Source organism: Cuculus canorus, chromosome 2 (assembly GCF_017976375.1).
Source record: "Cuculus canorus isolate bCucCan1 chromosome 2, bCucCan1.pri, whole genome shotgun sequence".
In the NCBI taxonomy this organism is placed as follows: Eukaryota; Metazoa; Chordata; class Aves; order Cuculiformes; family Cuculidae; genus Cuculus; species Cuculus canorus.
This window is the reverse complement of record NC_071402.1, coordinates 86139935-86162887: the sequence shown is the minus strand read 5'-3', so window position 1 is coordinate 86162887 and position 22953 is coordinate 86139935. Positions and strand designations below refer to the sequence as shown.

Here is a 22953-nt window from a genome sequence, read left to right as displayed (position 1 = left end):
CAGAACCCTTTCTCTTGATAATAGCAATACCAATAAGTAGTTTGTATGCAGCTTCCAAAACTCTTCACAAAAGCAGTCAATTCTATTTGCTCTGGTTTTTTTTTTTGGATAACAAACAGAGAAATGAGAAGTTTCCCTGATGGCTTGTCTTGAACCTGGAATAGAGTTCAGGTCTCCTGAGTTCAGCTGGCCAATACACTTGGCCATAGAGCCTAGAGGAATTATATGTTTTGCTACACATAACGTCAGCCTCTGACGAGTATCTGTTTGACCTGTTTGTTAAGAAGTCAGACTAAATGCCTACTGTGGTAAGGAATTTCAACAGCTTATTTGAGTATAATTTTCCTCAAAAGCCACCTGCAACAGAAAAGGCATGAAAATAATTTTGTCTTTAAAACTGTATATTTTTTAGTCATTGATTTACATCAAAAATTCAACTTTTGTTTGCCTTGAAAGCCTCTCTATTTTGTATTACATTGGGACTAAACCAGCCCACAGTAACAAATGATAATTAATTCAAATGAATCATGGAATAGTGCTATTGTGAGACTTGTTACAACCTGAACTCTCAGACTAATTTTTATCGTCATTTTAATTAAACCTGGTTTCAATGAACAAGGTAGGAAAAAAGGTCAAAATAGAAAAGGTGTTGCAACCACTGGGAATTGTCTTTCATAATATTCTTCACCTAGCCAAACAACCTAAAGAGCTAAAAGGTAAACTTGTGTGATTTTTTCCAAGTCCAAAGTTTATGAAATTTCCACTTCCCCACAATTAATCCACCTGTGTAATATCAATAGTTACTCTGGACATCAAGACAAAGTATATCTCAGCGTAATGAGTCATCAGTATTGAGAATTATCTTCACCAAAGGTTCAATCTCTAGCTCTTCAGCAAAAGCACTAACTTTTGAAAATAAAGATTCCCTCTGACCTTTCCAACTACAATACCTTTAGTTTTACAACTTTCCTAAGACATGACAGAACAAATTAAGTGCTGAATTGGCAAGTTGTGTGTGGATTATTTACAGTGAAAGTGAGACCTGGGGGAGATCACTTCCTATGTATGGATGTATATTACATAGGGCTAAGGCTGGCTGAGTGTCTGCTCTTCAAACTAACAGCGGATTTACAGTGTGTCACCACGTGTGGCCTCAAGAACCTGGTGCAAAAAAAATGTAATTAAAATCTGCTTGACTTCAGTAAAGTAAGGTAGTTCTCTAAGTGTTTGTCATCAGGGTTTTGGTGGGATAGGCCTATAAAAAACATGAGCATCATCTGCTTACTAGCTGGGCCAAAATAATTTAGATTTTGTTCCCTGCTTTAAGAAAAAAAATAATAGAAAAAAATATTAGAAAAACCAAGCAGATCTCTTGAAAAGTTTCTCATAGATGATAAATTTGTACCATTCACTTGTGAGGAAAATATCTGAAAAAACAATTTATTATTTTAGATTATGTTATCTGTCCTTTACCGTTTGCTTGCTAAAGTTTTATCCAGGCAGAGACAATCATCTGTTTTACTTTTTCTTAAGTGTCAGCTTATCTTGGAAACAATATTTTGTCTGTGTGACCTACATAAAGGGGGAAATTGCTACTGTAACCAGGTTAAAAAAAAATAAATTGGGAACAAAATTAAAAGAGAAACAAATGGTACAAGTTGAGGCCAAAAGAAAGACTTGGTGGTGAGATGCACTTAAAAAATACAGTTGATGGGTTTGTATATAAAACTTAATACCATCGTTAGGTTACAAGGATGAAATAAATACTAATAAACTCCCCACTCTTTCCTCTTAAGTTGAAGTTATTTTTCATTACCCATGCTGTCATGACATATGTGTATAAATTATACCGCAGATGCTTTTAGCAGGACTGATCCTAGCCAATGCAAGAGATTACAGCTTCACTTTTTGTGCCTACCCATGTTGCAAAAGAGTGTCAATTATCCTCTGCACAAAGTTGGGCAAATAAATGGGCCATGGCAGAGAGCCATGGGACAGAATAAAATGTCTTGGGACACAAGGCTCATGTCATCTGGGCTGTATTGTATTACCATTCCTCAAGACAAAATTACTTCAGCCAAAGGTTTTTAAGACTCCATGTAAAGGCAGATTCCTTATTTCCACAGGAACTCAGTGTAACTTAATGGCATTCATTCAACTGGTGACTGAACTGAGCAATACCCCAAAGGTAAGCAAAATTGTGAAGTAAGTCAGTCTATGCAATAAAAAGTAACTGCATCAGCAATTGCACTGTATTAATATTATAGTAAATTGATTCATTCAGAATCTAATCAGGACATTTTTGTGCAATCATCCATCAATCACTGGCTAAGGTTGAGGCTGGATGACAAATTAAAGATTTTACTATGCCCTAGGCATACTTTTACTCATTTTACTTTAATATCACTATTAAGTGAACCATCTGGTTTGCTTTTAATAACTTACAGTCAAGATAAAAACTGTCCAGGCTCTATCTTTCTTCTATCCTGGCCTAAAACATTTAAATACAGCTGCCTGAAAAGAGGGAATGCCTCTAGGAAGAAGCGTTTAAAGTGCATGCTGGACTGCAGTTTGACATTCTGATGGCTGTCACATACATAATTACTTTAAAAGGAGAGTTGTTGGTTTTTTTTTCACAAATTGGCCACAATCTGGAGTAGCCTCATTCTCTGCAGTGCTCTGGCAGAGCCCTTGGAAAGCGCCAGGGGAGGCTGTAATGGAGCATCTTCAGCACAACAAAAAGCAAAAGGCAAGTGAAAGCTGTGCTCAAAGTATTTGTACCGTGAGAATTTTTTTTTATTATTATATTTGGAGTGAATATACTTACAGCATTTGCGTTGATCTCTAGTAGAAAGCATTTCTTCACTTTAGCACAACACTCCAGGAGAATTTTACCATGATTTTAAAAATTGATTTGGACCCATGCTACACACACAAATTACTTCAACAAAGTGTGCATGAAGAACTTAAGGGCGTTTTTCATGTTCTTTTACAATAAGACTATAAACAGCTACAGCACGGAAACAGCAGATCCAATTGGCATTAAGTTGTACAACTCATTATTGCTTGTCTCTGGTATTGTAAAGTCATGAGCTATACTCCAGAATGTCAGCAGCACATACAAAAAGAGCAGCAAGCGTGTGCTTGAACAGAGGTGAGGGATGGTGGTTCCTCAAGTGGGTGATGGCAGGGCCTGATAGACAGGGCTTGTTCCACCATTCCAGCCAGAAGCGGGGAAGCTGAGGGCACCAGGACATCCCCAGCCATGGGCATCAGGCACCTCCTTGGGGATGGAGGGAGAAAGGAGAGGATGGGCCAGGAGAAGGGTCTGCAGGTCAGACAGAATCCATGGCCTGGCAAGACAGGGATGTGGGAAGCTGGAGATGAGCACCACTGTGGTGTCGCTTGAACAGCAGCTGATGGCCCAGGGGGTGGCATGTAGTCTTAGCATGGTGGGCCACCTGGAGAAAGCTCAAGGGCCTGATATGGAATCTTGGGCTGTGGGCAGGCAGGGAGAGCTGCGGGCACTGAGCAAGGACAATCAGGGCTGGCAGTATCTCAGGGCCCTTTTTCTAACCATATTAAATTCACCTTGATAGAAAACTGTATGAAACAGCAGCACCAAAACAGTAAAGTGAGAACAGTGGAAGTGAGATCTCATATTTTAATAGGTTAAGGCTAAGTGATAAATTTTTTGTATGTTTAAATGGAATACATGAAAGAGAAGTGGATTTCCAGCATGCATATTTGTAAAAAGGTTGTACTGAAAATGTACTTTTATAGCTGTGGTAATTAAATTCCAAAAAATTGAAATTGCAGGCTGTGGATATTCTCCAGAATGAAATAACATCCCTCCTCTGCCTCAGTCTATAACACTGATTTAAACAGCATAGTTAATCTCATTTATGAAGTGGCTTTAGGTTATGCAAGACAGCTGTAAATTGCAGTTTAGCTCCCAGTAATGCCATATTGCTGATTATGATACCTGGCAATTCGGTGGGTAAGACGGTTTTCCATCCACCCTGCAGACTAAGTTCTGTTTCCTGTTATGAATATAACACCCTAGCTGTATTTCAGAGTGGTTACTGAACCTTTGCAAAGATCAAGATCAACTGACCTTGGAATGTGCACACTGAACCACCAATCTATGATACTCCAGAAATAAACTGTCTATTGTGCCTTATTATTTGTTTGTTTTTATAAGAGGAATTTGCTATTCTGCAATTGCTATGGTCCCATTTTTGTCTTCTAACACAATAATGAAATAGAGAACAATTATTAAAATAGTACGCAGGCAGTTAGTAGGTAGCTAACAAAGAGAACCGTGGGTTTACTCCTGGCAGTATTCTTAGCACATGATTTCACTTCAAATTGAATAGATCCCAACAGCAGCGTCCTATCTAGTAATGAACAAATTCAACATGTATTGCTCGAGGTTGCAATGCTACAGTATTCAGAAAAACTAAAGCACTCAAAATGAAACCCTTAATACTATAATATTGCACATGGTTTCTACTTCAGAAAAATAACAACCTTGTACTCTTCCTTGTCTCTTCTGATTCTGTATCCCTATAGCACCAACCAACCTCCTCAATTAGTATCATAATCAACACCATCAATATCATCAAATAATCAGCACAAAGGTTGTTGCTCTACTTGGTGACTCGGTGTTAAAAGGAAAATGTCATTGCTTTTGCATATTAGGTAATAAGTATTTATATATTTTTTGCAGAAATTTAAGTATTGACTTGTCCTAACAAAAAATACCCGCAAAACACTATCGATATGTTCCATATACCTATATATACACACACCGTATCATGTATCATCATGGCAAATACCTACACAAATAATTTATTTCAGGCTATAAAAGATCCTTTATTCCAAAAAGACATTCCACAAGATATACAACAAGATTCAACATCACCAGAAATGACAGATTTCTTATGGACATGTGTGCCATGGCCTTATTTTTATGGCCTCAATTATGCCAAGCTCTGGTTCCTTTCATGGTCCACATAACCTCACTAACTGACTCGCCCCTAAGGCAAAGCATCCTGCTCTCCCTCATCTCACTTAGCCCGCTGCACGGTATTTTATGCTTCCTGCTCCAGCCCATATCCTCAAAACCTCTAGACTGCAAAATGTTGCTGCTTCATGTGTTCCCTAAATACTGGCTGAAGAACAGACAGTATGGGCTGTGGTTGGTGGCAGCTTATATGTGTATTTATGGAACACTCAGCAGACCAAAAAGTGAAGACACAATACAGGTTTATCCGCCCCCATGCAGCTACTGTTCTTCCAAACAATATATGAAAATAATTGTTTTGACACCTTTATTCCTCTATAAAACTTAACTGAAAGCAGTTAATGGACTTTAAAATTATTTAGAGGAGATCGAGATCGAGAGAGAGAGAGGCTACAAGCACTGAAGCTAGTTAGCTGCTTAGGTCAGACATCTGGAAGATTATGACTCTACTTAGGTAGCTGAACTTAGGGACCACTATTTCAAAAACTTAGCTTAAATTTCTGTTAAAAATGGGAGTATAGATGATAAAAAAGAATTTGGAAGACGATGGGAGAAAGATGTTACAGCACTTCCAACATTTCTTGGTGTTTAGCGAAACAAGAAGAGGTGATTCTTACACACATTCTTACACAAAGTAAATTGCAGATTATATGAAGACTTGTACTCTACACCCTCAAAAGAGCTGGAGAGCCAGAACGTGAAAAAAATAAAACAATAAAAACATATTTGACAAGATTAAAAAAGAAATTCAAACAGAGTGAGTTTTACCAAATCACAGCACAATGACTTCAGAGGTACAGCTGTCATAAACAGCACTTCCACACAAACGCTGTATTTAGGCTACCACAACAGGTGCTTGAGGTAGCTTCCCACTTTTTTGTTATCACCTCCTCACTAACCCACGATCTGCTGTCCTAAGTAATCAGTAGTCTTCATTGTTCCTCACCATCCTGACCTTACAGATATCAAGGTTTATAAAGCACTTAAATCAGTCAACTATAGTAAGAGATTAGTTTACTACGGTAAGTGTAACTACTATATTATAGTTAACAAAGTAAACTTGAATATGGCTTAGTGTGACTGATGCCTGAGAGTTGAGTTTGTTAATGTAGGTTTAACTTGCTTGCTTCCCACCATGCCTAGTGAAGAAAAAGGTGCAACAAGTACACAGTGCCTGTTTGAAGAAATAATCACTCTGGTGATTAGAAAAACTCATATTTCCCAGATTAGATGTGCTGTTCTTGTGCCAGAATTATTTTTCTGTTTTAAGAACTTCCTCCTGCATGCATACCTTCTTCCTCATCCAACATTTATCGATAATAATCCCATATACACTCATTATTTTTCTTGGCTAGGCTACCAGCCTATATACAGTCTATGTCTGCCAAACAGGTACTTCTGAGTCCTCAGCTGGAATCCTGTTTACAACCTCAGCCTCTTGTTTACAAGTCACAGGAATTCCAAACAGAGCCAGTGAAGAAAAGGACAGATATAATGAGCTGATGATCATAATCCTTTCTCTGCAATTGCTGCATTTCAATTGGCCTTCCTTCTGTATGAATGGACACAGGTCCTTTGAACAATAATGTTAAGATTTTCTTATCTCTATTTCAAATGAGAACAAACATTTGCTATTTTCATCGTCATATCAGATTAACTTCTTCCCGTTTAAAACACTTCCTGACTGAAACGTCCGTTTTTTCTCCTTCTCCTGGTATCTCTGTTTTAGGACAGAAATTGTCTATTAGATTTTCTTTTAATAACTCCTACTTCATGAACACTGCATTTCTATTCTGTTTCTATTCTTTCCATTTTGAAGATCAACCTTTTCTTTCTGTATATTGTGGTCAGCAATAAGGAGAAGATTGAATACTGAAATCAAGACTGCAAACATTAAATCCCTAATAAATTAACGAACTAGAGCACTGAAGAATTGCTGAGTTTATATTACATTTCTGCATTTTGGGGTTTTGGTTTCTTTGGAGTTACTGTAAAATATACTATGGCCTATTTGTATTGTGCTTACTTTTTTGTCTACAAAACTTTGCAGAACCAGAAACACTTTAAACCCCAGCACATTCAGCTGTGGAATCCTATTAATACAACAATACATAACAGGCTGGTTTTATATACAGTTCATATCTGCAAGCTACTTTGTTTAAGGAAACCATATCAGTCCTGTCTGCATAAAATCAGGTAGATTAGAAGAAAAAAATAAGTAAAAAATGAAAAAAAAAAATCTGTAAAGCATATAGGGATCTAATGCTTGGACTATTAAGATTTAAAGTAATCAAATAACCACTTCCGTGTATAACAGGGAAAGGGTAAAATAATAATGCGCCTTAAAAGCCCCCTTTAACCCAAGTACTGATTCTTAGCTCTAAACTTGAAGTTTTTAGGAAAAAAAAACCCAACCAAACAAAAAACCCCGATGAAATTCAAGGAGAAAAAAATGCTAAAATTTCATCAACTGCAAATGGAGAAAAAAGGTAGATGTCCGACAAAAGGGTTCAGTAACAGCAGTATCATCTGCAAAAAAAGACTGTCCTGATATCAAGAATTAAAGGAAGAATTGAAAAAAAAGTGAGGAAAACCCACCAGGGTGATGATATCTTTCTGTTTCTTGAGGGTATCAAAATGTCAGTGAACTTTCTCGTTTGCTCTCAAAAGTAGCAGCGCCAATCTATTCCCTGTAAATGAATGATGACCAAGAGAAGCTAAAAACAGTTTTGTGCTGCTGAACAGCTTCAGAAAATGAATGGATCAAAAAGCACTAAATGCATTTCAATAGTTAGAAGCAACCAGGTACTCAAAATGCAAACTGAGAATAACGATGGCATCTGATTCCAAAACAAACATACTAAAGGCACTAGAATAAGCGTGTTAGAGCACTGGAGTTAATTAAAAAAAAAAAAAAAAAAAAAAGAAAAAAAGAAAGGAGTAGATCTCATGATCTCACACTAGATCTCTAGTTGTCACTAGATCTCACAAGAGGGAAAGTCCCCTCGCTTTGGAGTCTCCAGGCTCACGCTCTACAGGCCGGCTGGAAGACTCCTTTCATTCTCTTTTTGGGAGGGCTGTATGTGAGGCCACACGGCCTGAGAAAGACAGGGACAACACTTTGGCTGATGTTATGATCCCTGGTTTAAGGAATAAGCCGCCCAAACAGTAGCTAGGATCCCGTTCTATTTTAAATGTATGAAGCTAAGAATAAACATCCATACTCTGCTGACTCACACCTTTATTACACACCCTTCAAAATCACAAATAGGTTTTCTAACGTGAAGTGCAAACATGCAGCCACAGCTAATCAGCTCTGCAAAAAATCGATTGGAATGTGTCAATCCTTGCAGCATTGCCTAGGGCCTATCCACTCTCTTCCCTCTTGGGTTATCCAGCTGCTGCTGCTCTTCATTGCGATTAAACAGGGACAATAGCACAAGAGCTTCTGTCCTGCACTGCGGTGTGGTATGTCACACTAGAAAGGTCTCATTCTTATTGGCCTTTCTTTCTAGAGGCAACTCGTTATCAGATCTTAATGAATATTTAGCAAAGCTGCAAACCAGGTAAAGGTTTTTCCATGCTCTCCTGAGCTGAGTGCTGCTCGGCTCTCCTTTGGTAATGCTGTTTTACTTGTTCCTCTTCCTATTATCTCTGAGCACAATTATAAGCAAGAATTTACAGAGTTTGCCTCTATAGAGACAAAAAGGTTTTTAATTGATAAGGCACAAGGGACTGTGGTGTCAGGTCTGATTTCTATATATATGGGCCCTTGAATTTCACATTCTTTATCAAACTTCCTTTTTTTCTTTATAACATAGAAAGATAGCCAATCTTCCTTTTAGACTCTGAGGAACTCAAAACACTTCTGCCTTGGAGAAATAACAGACCTCTCACTTTAAAAAAAAAAAAAAAATCCTTGTCTGTAAACCTAATTTCCCCAATTTTACTTGCAGCAGTTGGGTTTCATTATGCCTTTATCTGAAAGATCAAAGAGCCCTCTCCAGCTAAACAGCAGAGATGGTAGCAAGAGAGTATTGTACAGATTTCTGCAATTACCCTCACAGAAGTGCGGAGATCTAGTTGTTCTCTTAAGGAAGGCCAAGGCAGTTTACAAAACTTGGTTTACACATTTTGTTCAATCTATTTCAGCAACTGGCATTTCTTTGTCATACTGACTACCATCCCTTTATGCCAGTGTTTTTCAACTTTGTGGTAGCAACAGTAGTTGACAGATATGAGGAATGGTTTTAGCTGAGGTATCAGCATTCGCTTACTAAAAAGCATAAAGGACTTCACCACCATCAGACTTGTCATACCCTAGCTCAGGTACTAAGAAAATGCTCTCACAGGAATAGCTGAGTAGAAGATTAGGAGGGATTAGAAATTATTTTCTTACTTAGTGTATACATTTCACTGATCAGGAATGAAAATTCAAGCTTTTGAATCCTTGAAAGGCATAAAGAGCTGTACAAGTAATTTTGTTTTAGAGGCAGACTACTGAAAATCACTGCAAATTTATCACCATAACGGAATAGTCAGTCATTGGATTGAAGTGTGAATCTTAAAGACTAAATGGGAAAATTAGTTTGAGGCATCACTGATGATTTTCTTGATATAAAGAAAGAAAACAAACAAGGACTGAAGCACATTTAAGTCTCTGACAAAACACACGATGTGCGAGTGAAAGGTTTGTAGCCGCAAATACAGGACTGGCAGGTTTTAATATCGTCTCTGCCACAGCCTCCCTTGTCTGATCTTGGACAGATCACTATTTGATGCTTCTACAGTCTCCCTGAAGTAAAATGTGGGTTGTTAATAATGTCCATTTCTGTATGTAATGATTATAACATGATTTGAGAGCCTTGGGTGTAACTTTTTCTGTGTTAGCTTGTGGAAAGACTGAGGATTGTTTAACTGGAGTAAAGATTAGCAATACTGTGGATTTGTTGCAGCCTGGTGCATTTAGAAGGTGGAAGGATGGCCTATTCCCAATCTAGCTGCAATGCTAGAAAATCTAATTGCTTTCAGGTGTTTGTTATTATCCATTAGCTGAATGTTACTGTCACTACAGGTTAGCTGAAGGAGGGGTTAAATAAGAGAGTTTATACACTCTGGAGCTGACTATATTAGCTCAAATAACATTTTGAGGTGTCTTAAGATGTTTTGGTAAAGTGAAAAGGAATATATGTGCTTTAATTTCTAAAGAGTAAAGGGAAAAGAAAATTAAGTGCCTGACTTGTAATAACTTTCAATAGGAATACAATGAATCCCTAAAGGGATGCCTGCCTCCCTGGGAAAACTCTAACTCCCCAGTTTTCAATAAGAATTTGCATACAGTTTGAGAGCACCAATTTTTGTTATAGGTTTTTTCCAAGTCAGAGCAAAATAGTTCCACTATCCTAATATCCTTGTATACCTAGAAGACAGACGTGTGCACAGAAAAAGGTATCTACAGCACTGTTAGTCTACCTCCATTGTTTAAGCTTACCCTTTAATATATAAACTGTGTCCCATTTCCCTTTTTCGCAAGAAAAGATACTCACTGAGCCAAAAGGCCCAGATATATGTAGCATCTTTTTTAAACTACACAGGAAAAAAATAAAAATCATACGAGGTTCTTTTGTGTACCCAGCCATTTATGACAGAATACTTTTGTGGGTTTGATCTAAATATTTTTCAGTTAATTTGAAGGTGTTCAACTGATTATAACGGAATTTCTGTCCTTTACTGCAGTACTCAACCAAAAAGGGAACTCACATACTAGTAGATGACAGCAAGTATTCACTGAGATTTCAGAAGAGAGTACATTCAACAAATATGCACTTCTATAATTACTAATTTGTTATAGTATATGTCCTTTAATCTCTAAATTATATAATATATATAGTTAGTGAAAATGGTCTGTACTGTACATCCAGCTTTCATGGCCTTTAATTTCTTAGGCATTTTGCCCAGGGACAGTTGCATACTTTTTATCAGTGGTCAGAATTAGCTATTTAATCTCTGAGAAAATGTTTTATTTGGACACTAATGAACTTTCAAAAATGCTTCAAAATTCTATGGTAGGCAAATACAGCACCTTAATTAGGGTATACGAACAAGTACATTGCTAATCCATTCCTAATTCAGTGAAAACCTCTATTCTCCTGTGGGGGTAGGGAAGAATACATCTTAAAGATGAACTATGAAAAGAAACCAAAATAAAAAAACTCCTTGGACTAATACTCAGAAATGTTTTTACTGGCATAAAGTTGAATAAAACATCAGGCTTCTTCAGCGAGTAACAGCTTCTGACTGCTCCCTGATGGATGCACTTGAAAGCAAATGTTCATCCTTTGCTTACTGACAAAGGTGACCCTTTGATAGTCAAAGCACTTGATGCTGACAATCAAATTCTGAAATATGTGTATGAATTTTATATGCTATATAAAAGCATGTGTGTGGCAAGGAGGAAAGTAGGGGGATGGAGAAGGGAGGATATAGACAAACATTAAAGCAAATGACAACTACCATTCACATTTAAATGAAGATCTAACAAGAAGGAAATTAATTCATATCCACAGGTTTAGCTAAGTCTTTAATCCATTTGCATACCTAGATCATCGAGTTCTACAGTTCAGAAGCTGGGGAAAGGAAAAATATCTTCACGCTGTCATGTTGGTCATCTTTGTTTCTAAATAAAAGTTTGTGTCATGTAAACAGATGGTTAAGGATTTGGATAAGACAGCCAGTACTATCTAAGAGGCTGCACATTCAAATCTCAACAGGACTGTCTTGAGGAAGGCTGGTCAACTAGGAATATGTTTATGGGAAACAACCTTACCTAAGGCTGCCATTGAGTAGATTCTTCTTTCAGATGAGTATTCCTCCAAATGCATTAGTCAGGATGCGAAGCAACAGCTCACATGACTTGAATGCTGCGACAGAAGGATGTAGGCCCTCTAGAAAGGACAGGCCAGAAAGGCAATGAAGTAGGTGAAGCCTTCTTTATACAGATGGAGTAAACCCTACGTAGCCAAAGTACTCATGGGAGACTTAAATCATTCTGATGTCTGGTGGAAGGGTAATATATCTGTGCACAAGGAAACCAGGTTTCTGCAGAATGTCATAAGACAATTTTTTGACCCAGATGATTGATGAGTTGAATTCAGGATGTGTTATGTTAGACACATTATTCACGAAAAAAAGATGAACTGCTCAGAGATATGAAAGCACAATTTGCCCACAGACCCCAAAGATCCTTGAGCCTAGCAGAAAATACTACTGGAGTTAAGCATCATCTACAGTAGGCAAAACCCAATAAATTTGGAGCCTTTTAAGTAAACTGGAAAAACTCAGTTCCATAGAACAACATTGGATGCATCTACAGATGTGATGAAATGTTTTCTTTCCATAATGTCTGAAAAGTCATAATCATTGGGGAAAGTTCCTAAATTCTGAAAACAGGGAAAGTCACACCAGTTCTAAAGGAGGGCAAGAAGAAGGATCTGGGAATTAGAGACTGACCAGCTAAGCTATACTTCAGTTCAGGGAAAGTTATGAAGCAAACCCTCTTGGAAGCTAAATCCAGGTACACGAATTAAAAAGAAGGTGACTTGGAACAACCAACATGGATTTAGCAGTAGAAGATCATGCTTAACTAACTTGATTGCCTTTCATGGTGGCACAGGTGATACTGTGGACAAGTAGAGAGCAGTGGATATTGCATAACTTCAGCAAGGCCTTTGTCACATTCTCCCGAAACACCCTGACAGACAACTCAGTAAGATATGACCTGGAAAAATGTCCAATAAGATGAGAGGAGAATTAATTGAATAGGCAAATACAAAAGGTTGTGATCTGTGGTATGAAGTCTGACTGGTCGATGATTACTAGTGATGTCCCTCAAGAGTTGACACTGGGTGTCAGTGCTGCTTAACATCTTTATTAGTGACTCAAATGACTGAATGCATTCACAGCATTTCTGCAAATCATAAAAGAATGGAGGTTGGTTGGGTGAAGTGCTTTCAATACTGAGAAGGCAGTGCTGCTGTGTGGAGCAAAGAACCTGGAGAAATGGACAGCTGGAAGCTTCATGAAGTTCAGCAGAGGCAAATGCAAAGTCCTGCATTTTTGCTAGAATAATCCCTTGCAACAGTACAAGCTAAGTAGGAAACAGCTTTGCAGTGAAGTATCTGGACATTCTGTTAGACAAGAAAATAAACATGAATCAGCAGTGTGTCCCTGCTCAGAAGAAAGCCAACTTTTAGCAAAAGTATAGTCTGTGGAGTGAGGGCATTTATCATTCTCCTTTGTTCAGTTTCAACTGAAACTGCATCTAATATTGCTCCTTCCCTGTAAAAAAAAATACATTATACTGCAGGGAGCTTACAGAAGGGTCACCAAGAGGGTTAGGGGGGGATGAAGCATATTATGTAGAAGAGGAGAAGGAAATGGTTTTGTTTATAACTGAGAAGAGAAGGCTTATTTTTGTTTATAGTTACCTAACAGGAGGGTACAGATAAGGCAGTGATAGGATGAAAGGCAATAGACACAAGCTGCAATGAGGGAAATTCTGAAATTCTGATTAATATTGGGGGAGGAGAGGGATAGAAGAGGTGGTTAAGCAATGAGAGGAGTGCAAGGAGAAGTTGTGGAATCTCCACTCTTAGAAATACATGAAACTTGACCGGACATTGCCTTGAGCAACCTGCTGTAACTGTACCGGCTTTGAGAACGGGGTTAGAACAGGTAGCTACTATGGGTTTCTTCCAGCCTTAATTATTCTATGATTGTATCTGGCAGAAGTGATATTCAGTCCTAGGCTTCAGAAAATAGTTCAAGATCCAACACTGTCTGTCTAGGAACGCAGGTTCATTTTGACTGGAAAGCCTGAAATTTGAGTGGAAAGCCTGGTATTCCTTTGGTATGAATATCTGGGTCTATGCTCTCCCAGCTATATAACATCTAGTATTCATGAAAGAAAAGAATTCTCTCTGAAGCCCATATAATTGGTATGATCCTATCAGTCTAAGTAATCTAAGAGGAATTTTTCATAAAATATTTTCAGTAGGTAAAATAATGGCTATTTGCATAGGGCAGGTTTATCAGATGAATGGTGTAGATCCTGACAGGCTTTGTTACTTGGAAGTAGCGCGAGGCTCAAGCTCACACCAATTTACAATTATTATGAATATACATGCAAGAGTTTTCATCCACAGGGCGTTAACTCTTTGCCCACAACTTTCTTGGCAGTTGTTATTCCCTATGTGTACAGGACATTCTACGAGCAATTTTAGCAGCTGTAAGCAGCATTAACTCTCTTTTAAGCAGCTGATCTGAAATGCGTAAAACTACACAAAGAACAAGGAGTGGAAAGAAAATATGAATGCTATGACACCTCTATTTCCATGTCCTTTTAATCCTCTGCTGATGCTCTGATAAGCTTGACTGCAAAGGATGCTAGGTAGGAGGAAGCATGTTGTAGAGCCAAAGGTACAGTTATGCTGTTGGGTTCTGTCTTTTAGGGAGAACTTAACTTTCCATTAATGATTATATGATGTTAAACACAGAATTTGTACAAATGACTTGACTTAACTTGATATTGTCTTCCAACATGAAGATATAGCATGGGCAAAGCTAACAAACATGTTAAAGATGACTGAATGATCATTATGTGAGCCTGTGCAGGACAGTAAATCTTTATTTGTTCCAACAGCTATCTAATGGTGAAATATTGCTTGATGTTTCACAGAGAGACAAAGTAAGAAATAGTGCCAGATAGACAATATTCCTATAGAGAGAGGCCATTCCAGATGAGCTATTCAGGAGCCCTGCTCTGTACAACACGGCATATGCAACTTGGAGTAGAAGGACTACAGTCTTCATTGAATGAAATGACTCCAATAAAAACCAACTCTGAAAAGAAAACAGTGGGAATGATAGTTCTAGCAGAAACATTTGGTGATTTGTTTTTTCCCTTCTCCTTTAACGTACGTTTTTAAATCCCAGCTCACTCAGTGTTTTATTTGTCTACAACCTTTTTTGTTCTGGGGGTTTGTTTTGTGAAGTGAGAAGAGAGAAAGGATTGATATTTTTTCCTTTCTCTGTTCCTTCCAGAGGGTGATTCTTCCCTTTCCTTCATCTTCCACCTCAGACTTTCACAATAACTACAAGCTTCACTGAATCCTGAAGTATTCGCAAGTGCATGCTGAGGTTTGTTTCACCCATTAATGGTGAAAGAAAGCCACAGCCTGCATTAGCGCATACAGATCAACAGTAGGTATTCACATCACAACACATTTGCTGTTCATGTTTTGAAATGTTACACTGACTGGCTCCAGCTCTCAGTCTGCGTCTGCCCTAGTGTGAACCTGTGTCCACCAGAGAGGGAAACAGCAGCAAGAGAAAGGGGAGTCACAGACAATATGAGTTTCATTTAATAAAGAGATTTCTCTAAGCTTTATAGTTTAATATTTTTGGTGAGCTAACTGTAAACAACACATGGTGGACTAAAAATTGTACTTTGTCTCGAGCCTGAAAGAAGGATTTTATTTTAGCCATCACTAGCCTGCTAGTTCTATAGTCATGACATTGTGTTGTTATACTGAGGACTTTGCTATGCTATATTAAAACAAGTAAGAACATGGTAATCACATCTCTAAAGACAAGTCATCTGAGTAACCCAAAACAAAGCATAAGCTTTACCTGCAATCTCTCTTTGAGGAGGAAGATTAACATGTTCAGCTTTTTTTCTATAGCTAGAATTCTTGGGACATGTAATTCATGAAAACATGCAGATTGCTAATAAGAGTAGGATGGGATCATCTGTGAAAAGATGTAGCCCAAAGTGTAAGTTCTGGTGTAAGCGAGTCATTAGCATATGGAAAACAAGACTATTTAATTCAGGGTACAACAAATGAAAAATAATAATTAGTATAAATATTGGGTTGAGGGTCCCAAGATTTGCTTACTTCTCTAGGTGGAATGGGAAGAAGGGGAGGAGGTTGTGTGCTGTTACACTGTAAGTACCATCATGAGCCGTAATGTAGGAAATGTGGTATGTTTGAAACAGATGGTTGTAAAGCTCTTCTATTGTGTAATATATTTGGATACAAGGATGATGCCAAGCAGATTCACAATTATGATGATTGTAAACATTAACCATGCTATATTTCCTGCCTTTTCATTTTCTGAATAACATTCTTGCCCATCCCACCCATTTCTCATTATCTCCTTTCTTATTTCCCATATGACAGTTTAAAATTTGCAAGCTGTTTCTGGATTGCCATCCTGGGCCTCTAACCTCTCAACTGTCCCTCATTTCAGAGTTATCTCTATTCCACATAGACCAACAGTACATAGAACTATCAGCACCAGTAAATCTTTCAAAGAGGAATATAAGACAAGCGTGTGTATGTGTGTGCAATTCAATATAGGAATGAAGGGCACTTGGGAAAGTCAAGTGGTGGAACAACTATATGAATGATGGATGAGAAATAGCGGAAGTGCAGATGCACCACAGCATTTGTCCTACCTTTTAAGAGAACGACACATATTCAGCCTGTTGAAGTGGGAGGCGGGTGACCCAATCATTTAAATGGTGGGGGAAAGGGCTAAGAACTCTGATTTTTATATTCTTTTAAAATCTCAATTTAGAAATTTCTGACTATTAGCTGTGCATAAAGTCATTTAACCTCTCTGTACATCAGTTTCCTCATGCATAAAAGGCTAGTCTTAAAGCTTCTTTCACCACAGAGTTAAACATATTGCAATTCACTAATATTGGTACAAGTAAAGGATCCTGTGACTTTCTCGTCAGAGGCAAGGGCAGGAGTGCCACAAATGGCCCACTAAAGCCCTAAGAGAGAAGTTCCTCTGCAAAAAGTGGGAAAGACAGCTGTTAGTGCACTCCCAAGGACTACAGTACCCTCACACAGATGGTGTGCTAGAGGGAGCCTAGATCTGGAAAGATGCAAAACTTTAGTCCTCCTCCTTCTGCATGGTGAAGGATGTGGAGGTTCTCTGAGAGGCACAACATAGAGTCAAATTTCATGTGCACATCTCTCTGTGGAAGAAGATTGTTGAGGACTTGCCAGGGACAAGAGTCCAGCCCAGAGCCTTGTGTACACTGTAGGCATTGCTGCTATGCGCCGAGCACCTCAGATTGATTGATGTAACCTAGGGAAGACTGATAGTTGTCTGCAGTTTTTCTGTGAGCCATTTCAAGTCGAGGAATTGTTCAGTACTGAGAGGTCATTCAGACTTAAAGCCTGGCTCTTGAGCTGCCAGTTCTCCTGGAAGCAGAGTGCAGAATCTAGATCCAAAGAAAGGATATTCTCAGTGTCAAAACAAATTAAAAATCGTTTTGCGATAATAGTAGCTGTATTTGGAATATGAAACTAGAGGCATCAGCTGTATATCATAGCACAAGTTACAAGGGTAAAGAAAGCAAACACTGAGCAAGCATTTGCCAATGGAACTGCATAGAAGATGTTAAAAGTGCAGATGGTAAGAGTAATTTTAGTTTGACTATTCACATCTTGGGGTTTTCTTTGAGAAAAAAAGTGTTAGTGATAAATACAGAATGCTAGTGTACAAAAGGTCTGAGAGAACGTGAAGGTTTCTCTTGCTAGTTATCACATCATCCAATTAAGATATGATGCCTTTTAACTATAGTAATACGACCCATTACTGCCTCAAATGCTGAAAATGCATGGACTGTATTACATGACAACAATGTTCCTTGTTTAAATAGCCCCTTGTGTTTCCTCACAGCCAGTTATTTTTGTCTCAGTATGTGACTTGGTCCCACTACTTGCGATGGTTTGGAGGGATTCTACCTTTTATTTGAGTTTCTTCTGGTACAATACACCGCAAGGTATGATTTTGCTTGCCTTCAGAATGGTTGTAGCCAGAAGTAAAATCAGGGAAAAGAAAGAAAAACAGTACTGATATTATATTGTGATAATATTTAGTTCATCTACCCCTCCTCCAAAGTAGGATCAACAGTACCTTAAACCATTCCTGACAGAGGGGGATTAATCTTTCCCAGTGGTTCTTTCAACACCAAACAAAAGGATTCTGCTTTCGCTTACAGTAATGCAATATCCTTTTTGCTTTGCCAAGCCACACAGGAGCAGGACTTTGACTTTATCTTCCTTGAAAAATGGAGTTGTCAGCAGAGGATGATTGTTTATGATGGGTTGTACAGGTAGTAACATCAGATACCTTCCAGGCGAGCTTACTGCTTGAACTATATGAACATCAATAAGACACAGCAAAAAATGAATAGTGTGCCTGGAAGTTTCCTTGTAGTGCCAGACAGAGAGTGCGCAACATAACTGTCCCACAGTTGTGCCTGTTGTTACCAGGAAAGCAAGTTACTTCTTTCTACTGCAGGCTGCCAGAAGCTGTTTCTGGGTTACCGAGTAAGATTTAAGACTTGCTCAGATCTTTTTTTTAGTCTAAAAGAAAGTGGCAACCTATCCCTTTATGTAACAATGATTTGTATGTTTGAGCCCTAGCAAGACCACTCAGTGGTGGATTCCAGCACGTTTTTCATGTAGGCAGTGGGACAGCTGTGCAAAGACATCAAGTGCATACAAATGGTAACTATACCTTTGAGTATAACCTTGGAAAAGGACAGATTTTTTTTTTCACCCTTTTGCCCAGGAATATCTGAAAACCTCTTGGGAATGTTGCACATATTTCTATACGCAGCTGCACTACTGCTTTATCATTTACCTGTGATATAGGGATGCATTCACTCCAGCCCTTTATCATTGTAATACGCAGCCACAGGTACAGCTAGATCTCTTCTAAAACCCAACTCAGATGTTCCAGATTTTTTGCTAAGTAGTAGAGCTGGGCACTTCTCTACTTTGATGCTCGTGTAATCCTTTTATTTTATTTTGGGATTGAGACCCTGCCAAGTGCCATAATTTCTGAACCAGAAGAAAAAATATCTTCAGGTTGAAATGTCACTGTGCCCATCAATCACAACTCAATGAATAGCTACAGTTCACAGGTTATTCAGCAAAGCAATGAATAATTCCAGCTTAGAACTTTTCTGCAAGTTCCATATATTATTATATTTGAGACTGACCAAGACAGGTAGTGTGAATGTGTGAATTTCTACTCTTTTTAAAAGGCTTTATTTCAGGAATGAAATTCAGGAATACAAGAACTGGGTAATAAAATAATGGATCTTGTGTCATAGCCACAGCAAACAAGCAACTGGTATTGGTAACACTGGGAGCTTCTTGTTGGCAGATGCATATTCTTGTCCAGTGTTATACAGCAACATATTTGGGCTGACAGCAGTGTGTAGCATACAAAACTGGGTAGAACATTTTAACAGCTTAAAGTACCCATGGGCACCAAAAAAGGGCTCCTTGGTTTCTTATTTGCTTAGGTAGTCATCTCCTAAAGGACGGAAAGCATTTGTGTTCATTGCATATAGAGTATACGGGTTATGGAGCACAGCAGTGCACTAGTCCGTGACTTGGATTCAGTATTGTCTTCAGTACTGCCCTGAGCTCTGTCTTCAGAGAGATCATCTTTCTTCTTTATTATCTCAAACCTCAATGCCCTCCCCTTAATTTTTCTTCCCTTCTCTCTAAAATTATTATGACATAAAGGTGTTTTTTGTAGTATAAACAGTTACAGATTTTACAACTGTAATTTGGGTAGTTTATAGAAATAATGCTGCTAGAATCTTTCACAATAGCCTCCTTATATCTCAATTTTTGATGTAGACATTTGAATTAAACAGGTGCTAACCAATGAAAAGAGAAAAGTAAAACCAGTCTAAGATTTTTTTTCTTCTAGCTTATATGGAGCCATTCTTTTTATAATTATGATGTTGATGCCGACCAACTTTAACCACTAAACACCCCAGAATCCACAAACACCCCAGAAGATCCAGGTCTGACTGCTTATACAGTAAGACATAAGCACATTTCCCCTTTGCATACATATATTGCTATTTTAAAATATTATACTGTTCACATTTCTTCATGAGATAAGAAAATAAAAAGACTATAACCAAATATTATCTTCAGTTCATATTTAAGATCAACATTTATTCCTCTGAGAAAAAAATATGCTTCATAAACATGTTCATTACCCTCATTTGGTCACACCAATCAAGTCTAATTGCTCAGTTAAATTGCCTGGTTACTTCAATTTGGAGACATTCAGCTGTTTCTATCATTTATCCTCACACCAATACTCAACTTTCTGTAATAATAAATGGCTGCTCTTCCATGCCTCTTGGCTAATTGTTCAATTACAAGGGTGTGAGCAGTTCTGGCATTTGAAAAACGTGTGAAAGGCCACTTGTGAACAGCCCAGAGACACAGAATCAATGACATTTATACATTATGTGTTGTTTCTATGCTTTCCAATAGCAAGTGTATTAAATAACCAATAGGTAGAAGAAGAACTTTGAAAAATACCATCTGCATTTTTTTCTCTTTCAATGACTCCAGTTCAAACTTTTTTGGTTTTCTGGTCCAACTGACTATTTTTCAACTGTCTCCTAGCACATTCATCCTGTAGGAATATTTGCTCCCGCCATCGGTCCCTCTCAAGCAAATAGCTTTTACTCTAATTTTGTAGTGGACAAAATGGGAAAATCGGGGCTGAGCAGGTTTAATGTCAAAATTCAGAGTGAAAATGGTAGGTTGTAGGACTCATCTCACAAACACATGCTTTATTTTGGAGAAAGAGACCCTTGCTACCCACCTCCCCCAGGTAGACTGTGAAGTGAAAGAGCGTGTAGGAGACTGCTGCCTTTTAATTTGTTTTCCTTTTTTTCCTCCTCGACTACTTTCCTTTACTGTCTCTTTTTTTTTTTTTTTTTTTTTTTTTTTTGTGCTCTCTTTGGGTAACATTTTCCCCCCAACTCCTATCCTCTACTTACATTTGACGTCTGTTTCCTCTCCTCTACTTCGATACATTCCTCTTTCTAAAGTTTCCTTTCCTTCTACCTCTTTCTTTCTAGTGCTTTCCTCTTACTGTTCTTCCTTCTTACTCTTCTGGCTTTTTTTTCTTACCTTCTTATCTTCCTTCTCTACTTTTCCTCTCTGAGAACTTTCTGCCTTTGGCTTTTTCCTGAGATTGGGCTCAATGGTACCCTTCATGAATGCTGATTTTCCTGGTCAGAACTCCATGAGTATTGCATCAGCTGAGTAACTCTTCATTTGAATCACGCCTCGCAGCCATCTAGCAGGAAAGGAGTGTCACATCCAACTTTGACTGACAGCTGATTGGCAGGCAAGAAAAGCAGCCACCATCTCTCATGGGAATGCTCAGAAGCTTGCAGAGGGAGATAAAATGTCAAACCACTATGATCTGCAGCCTTTGCTAAGAGGCTTGAGAGATCAAACTAGACCAGACGCAATCCTATTTTAGTTTGGAAAACTAAGCTGTGTTGTTTCTGCTTTGAATATCATCATCAATAGCATAATTTCTGCATTCTGCTAGAGTGACTCCTATAGACTATGGCACCTCGGGCAGTATAGACTTTCTCTAGACTTACCACAGGTGCACTAGCTCTACATTTCACATATAAGTCACTACTTACATTAGGGTTTCTGTCCAGGGAGGTGGATATTCTCAGAGTTAAGCCATGATTTTTTTTTTTTATTACTAATTTATGCAGACCCTTTTCTAACTATTTTATGCAGATCCTTTTCTAACTGTCAGCATGCTTTGAGCTTAGAAATTCTATGCTGCCTGTTGGTTCTCAGTGTATGTGCACAGTGTGCTTCAACTCCTTGTAGTATTGTGGCTTGTGGTATTAAGGTCATGCCACAGAGTCCTCAGTGGCACCGCAAAACCTCATCAGATAGTGGTTGCAGCTTTGTTATGTGTAGTGGGGAATACAAAGGGAAACGGTTGCCTTTGGCTGGGCCGAGAGAATCCTCACCGAAATATGGGTACAGTAAATCCAAAAAATATTAGAACAAAACCTGTTCTCATATATATAGTTTGACTCTAGCAAAATTAATGAGCACAAGGGAAATGCATATCACATTTTAAAGTTTAAAATTTGTCCTAGACAACACTGTAATTAAGCTGCATTATTTCCAGACAAAAATAGAAAAGAAAATCTTTAATATAATTGTGCATGATTGGCCATGGAACTTGCTGGTTAAGCAAGGAATTCCTTGTTGTTGATTACAATTTGAAGTGTAAGAAGTGTACTAAACTCTCCATTGACTTACTCCTCAGCAGAAGCTGGCAGACAGGTAGGTGAACTAAAAGTTGTAGCAGGCATTGTTCTTACCTACTTGCTGGCTTTCCAGTGCTTCTAAAATCAAACCACAAATACATACGAAAGAATCTTACCTTCCCAACATATTGGTAGTCAGTTCCTGTGTATTCCTCCAGTAAAAAGAACTGATTCCACATCCAGCTCCTTTTGGAACGATGGAGGTCTTGCCTGCTGTTTCCAGACAACACCAAAACTTTTTCCTTTTCTGGAAAGCCACTAGTCCTTTTGGATAATGGAGTTAAGAAACTCTGGTGAGGCTGACCAGCCCAAAACAGCAGCCAGAAGCAATGGTAAGTTCTCATCATGGCAACACAAGATGGTCTAAATAATGACCTTTTGCTTGTCCCCAAACTAACCTACTTTACTGCACTGAATCCAGTCTCATGCCGTCTTCCGTCTTTAAACAGTCTTTGCAGTCTCAAAGGATCTCTGAAAAGAAAAATAACAACTTTTTGAATATTTTCAAAGTATTTAATGTTCATCACAACAGCAAATCAGTCCAAAAGATAGAAGAGTAATAGTGACTGTTGAAAAGCTGAGCTGTTTCTGGATCAAAATATTGTAAGTGGTCCTTCAAATAATCTGAGTGAATCTATATTGAGTAGGAGGAAGGATTCTCGATGTTTGAGTTTGTCATTTTGTTTTTTTCTTCTCTAAT

At 38.2% G+C, this 22953-nt stretch overlaps 1 protein-coding gene across 5 annotated transcripts in view; it reads right to left on the bottom strand.

Moving 5' to 3' along the window:
* The window catches only part of LOC104066810 (cadherin-6), a 112713-nt gene that overhangs the window by 32074 nt on the left and 57686 nt on the right, over positions 1-22953 (bottom strand). For all 5 annotated transcript variants that reach the window (XM_054059619.1, XM_054059616.1, XM_054059615.1 and 2 more), the window contains one exon: positions 22370-22724. In XM_054059619.1, coding sequence (XP_053915594.1) covers positions 22370-22600 — 231 coding nt within the window. In that variant the 5' untranslated portion in view covers positions 22601-22724. The remainder of the gene's footprint in view (positions 1-22369; positions 22725-22953) is intronic.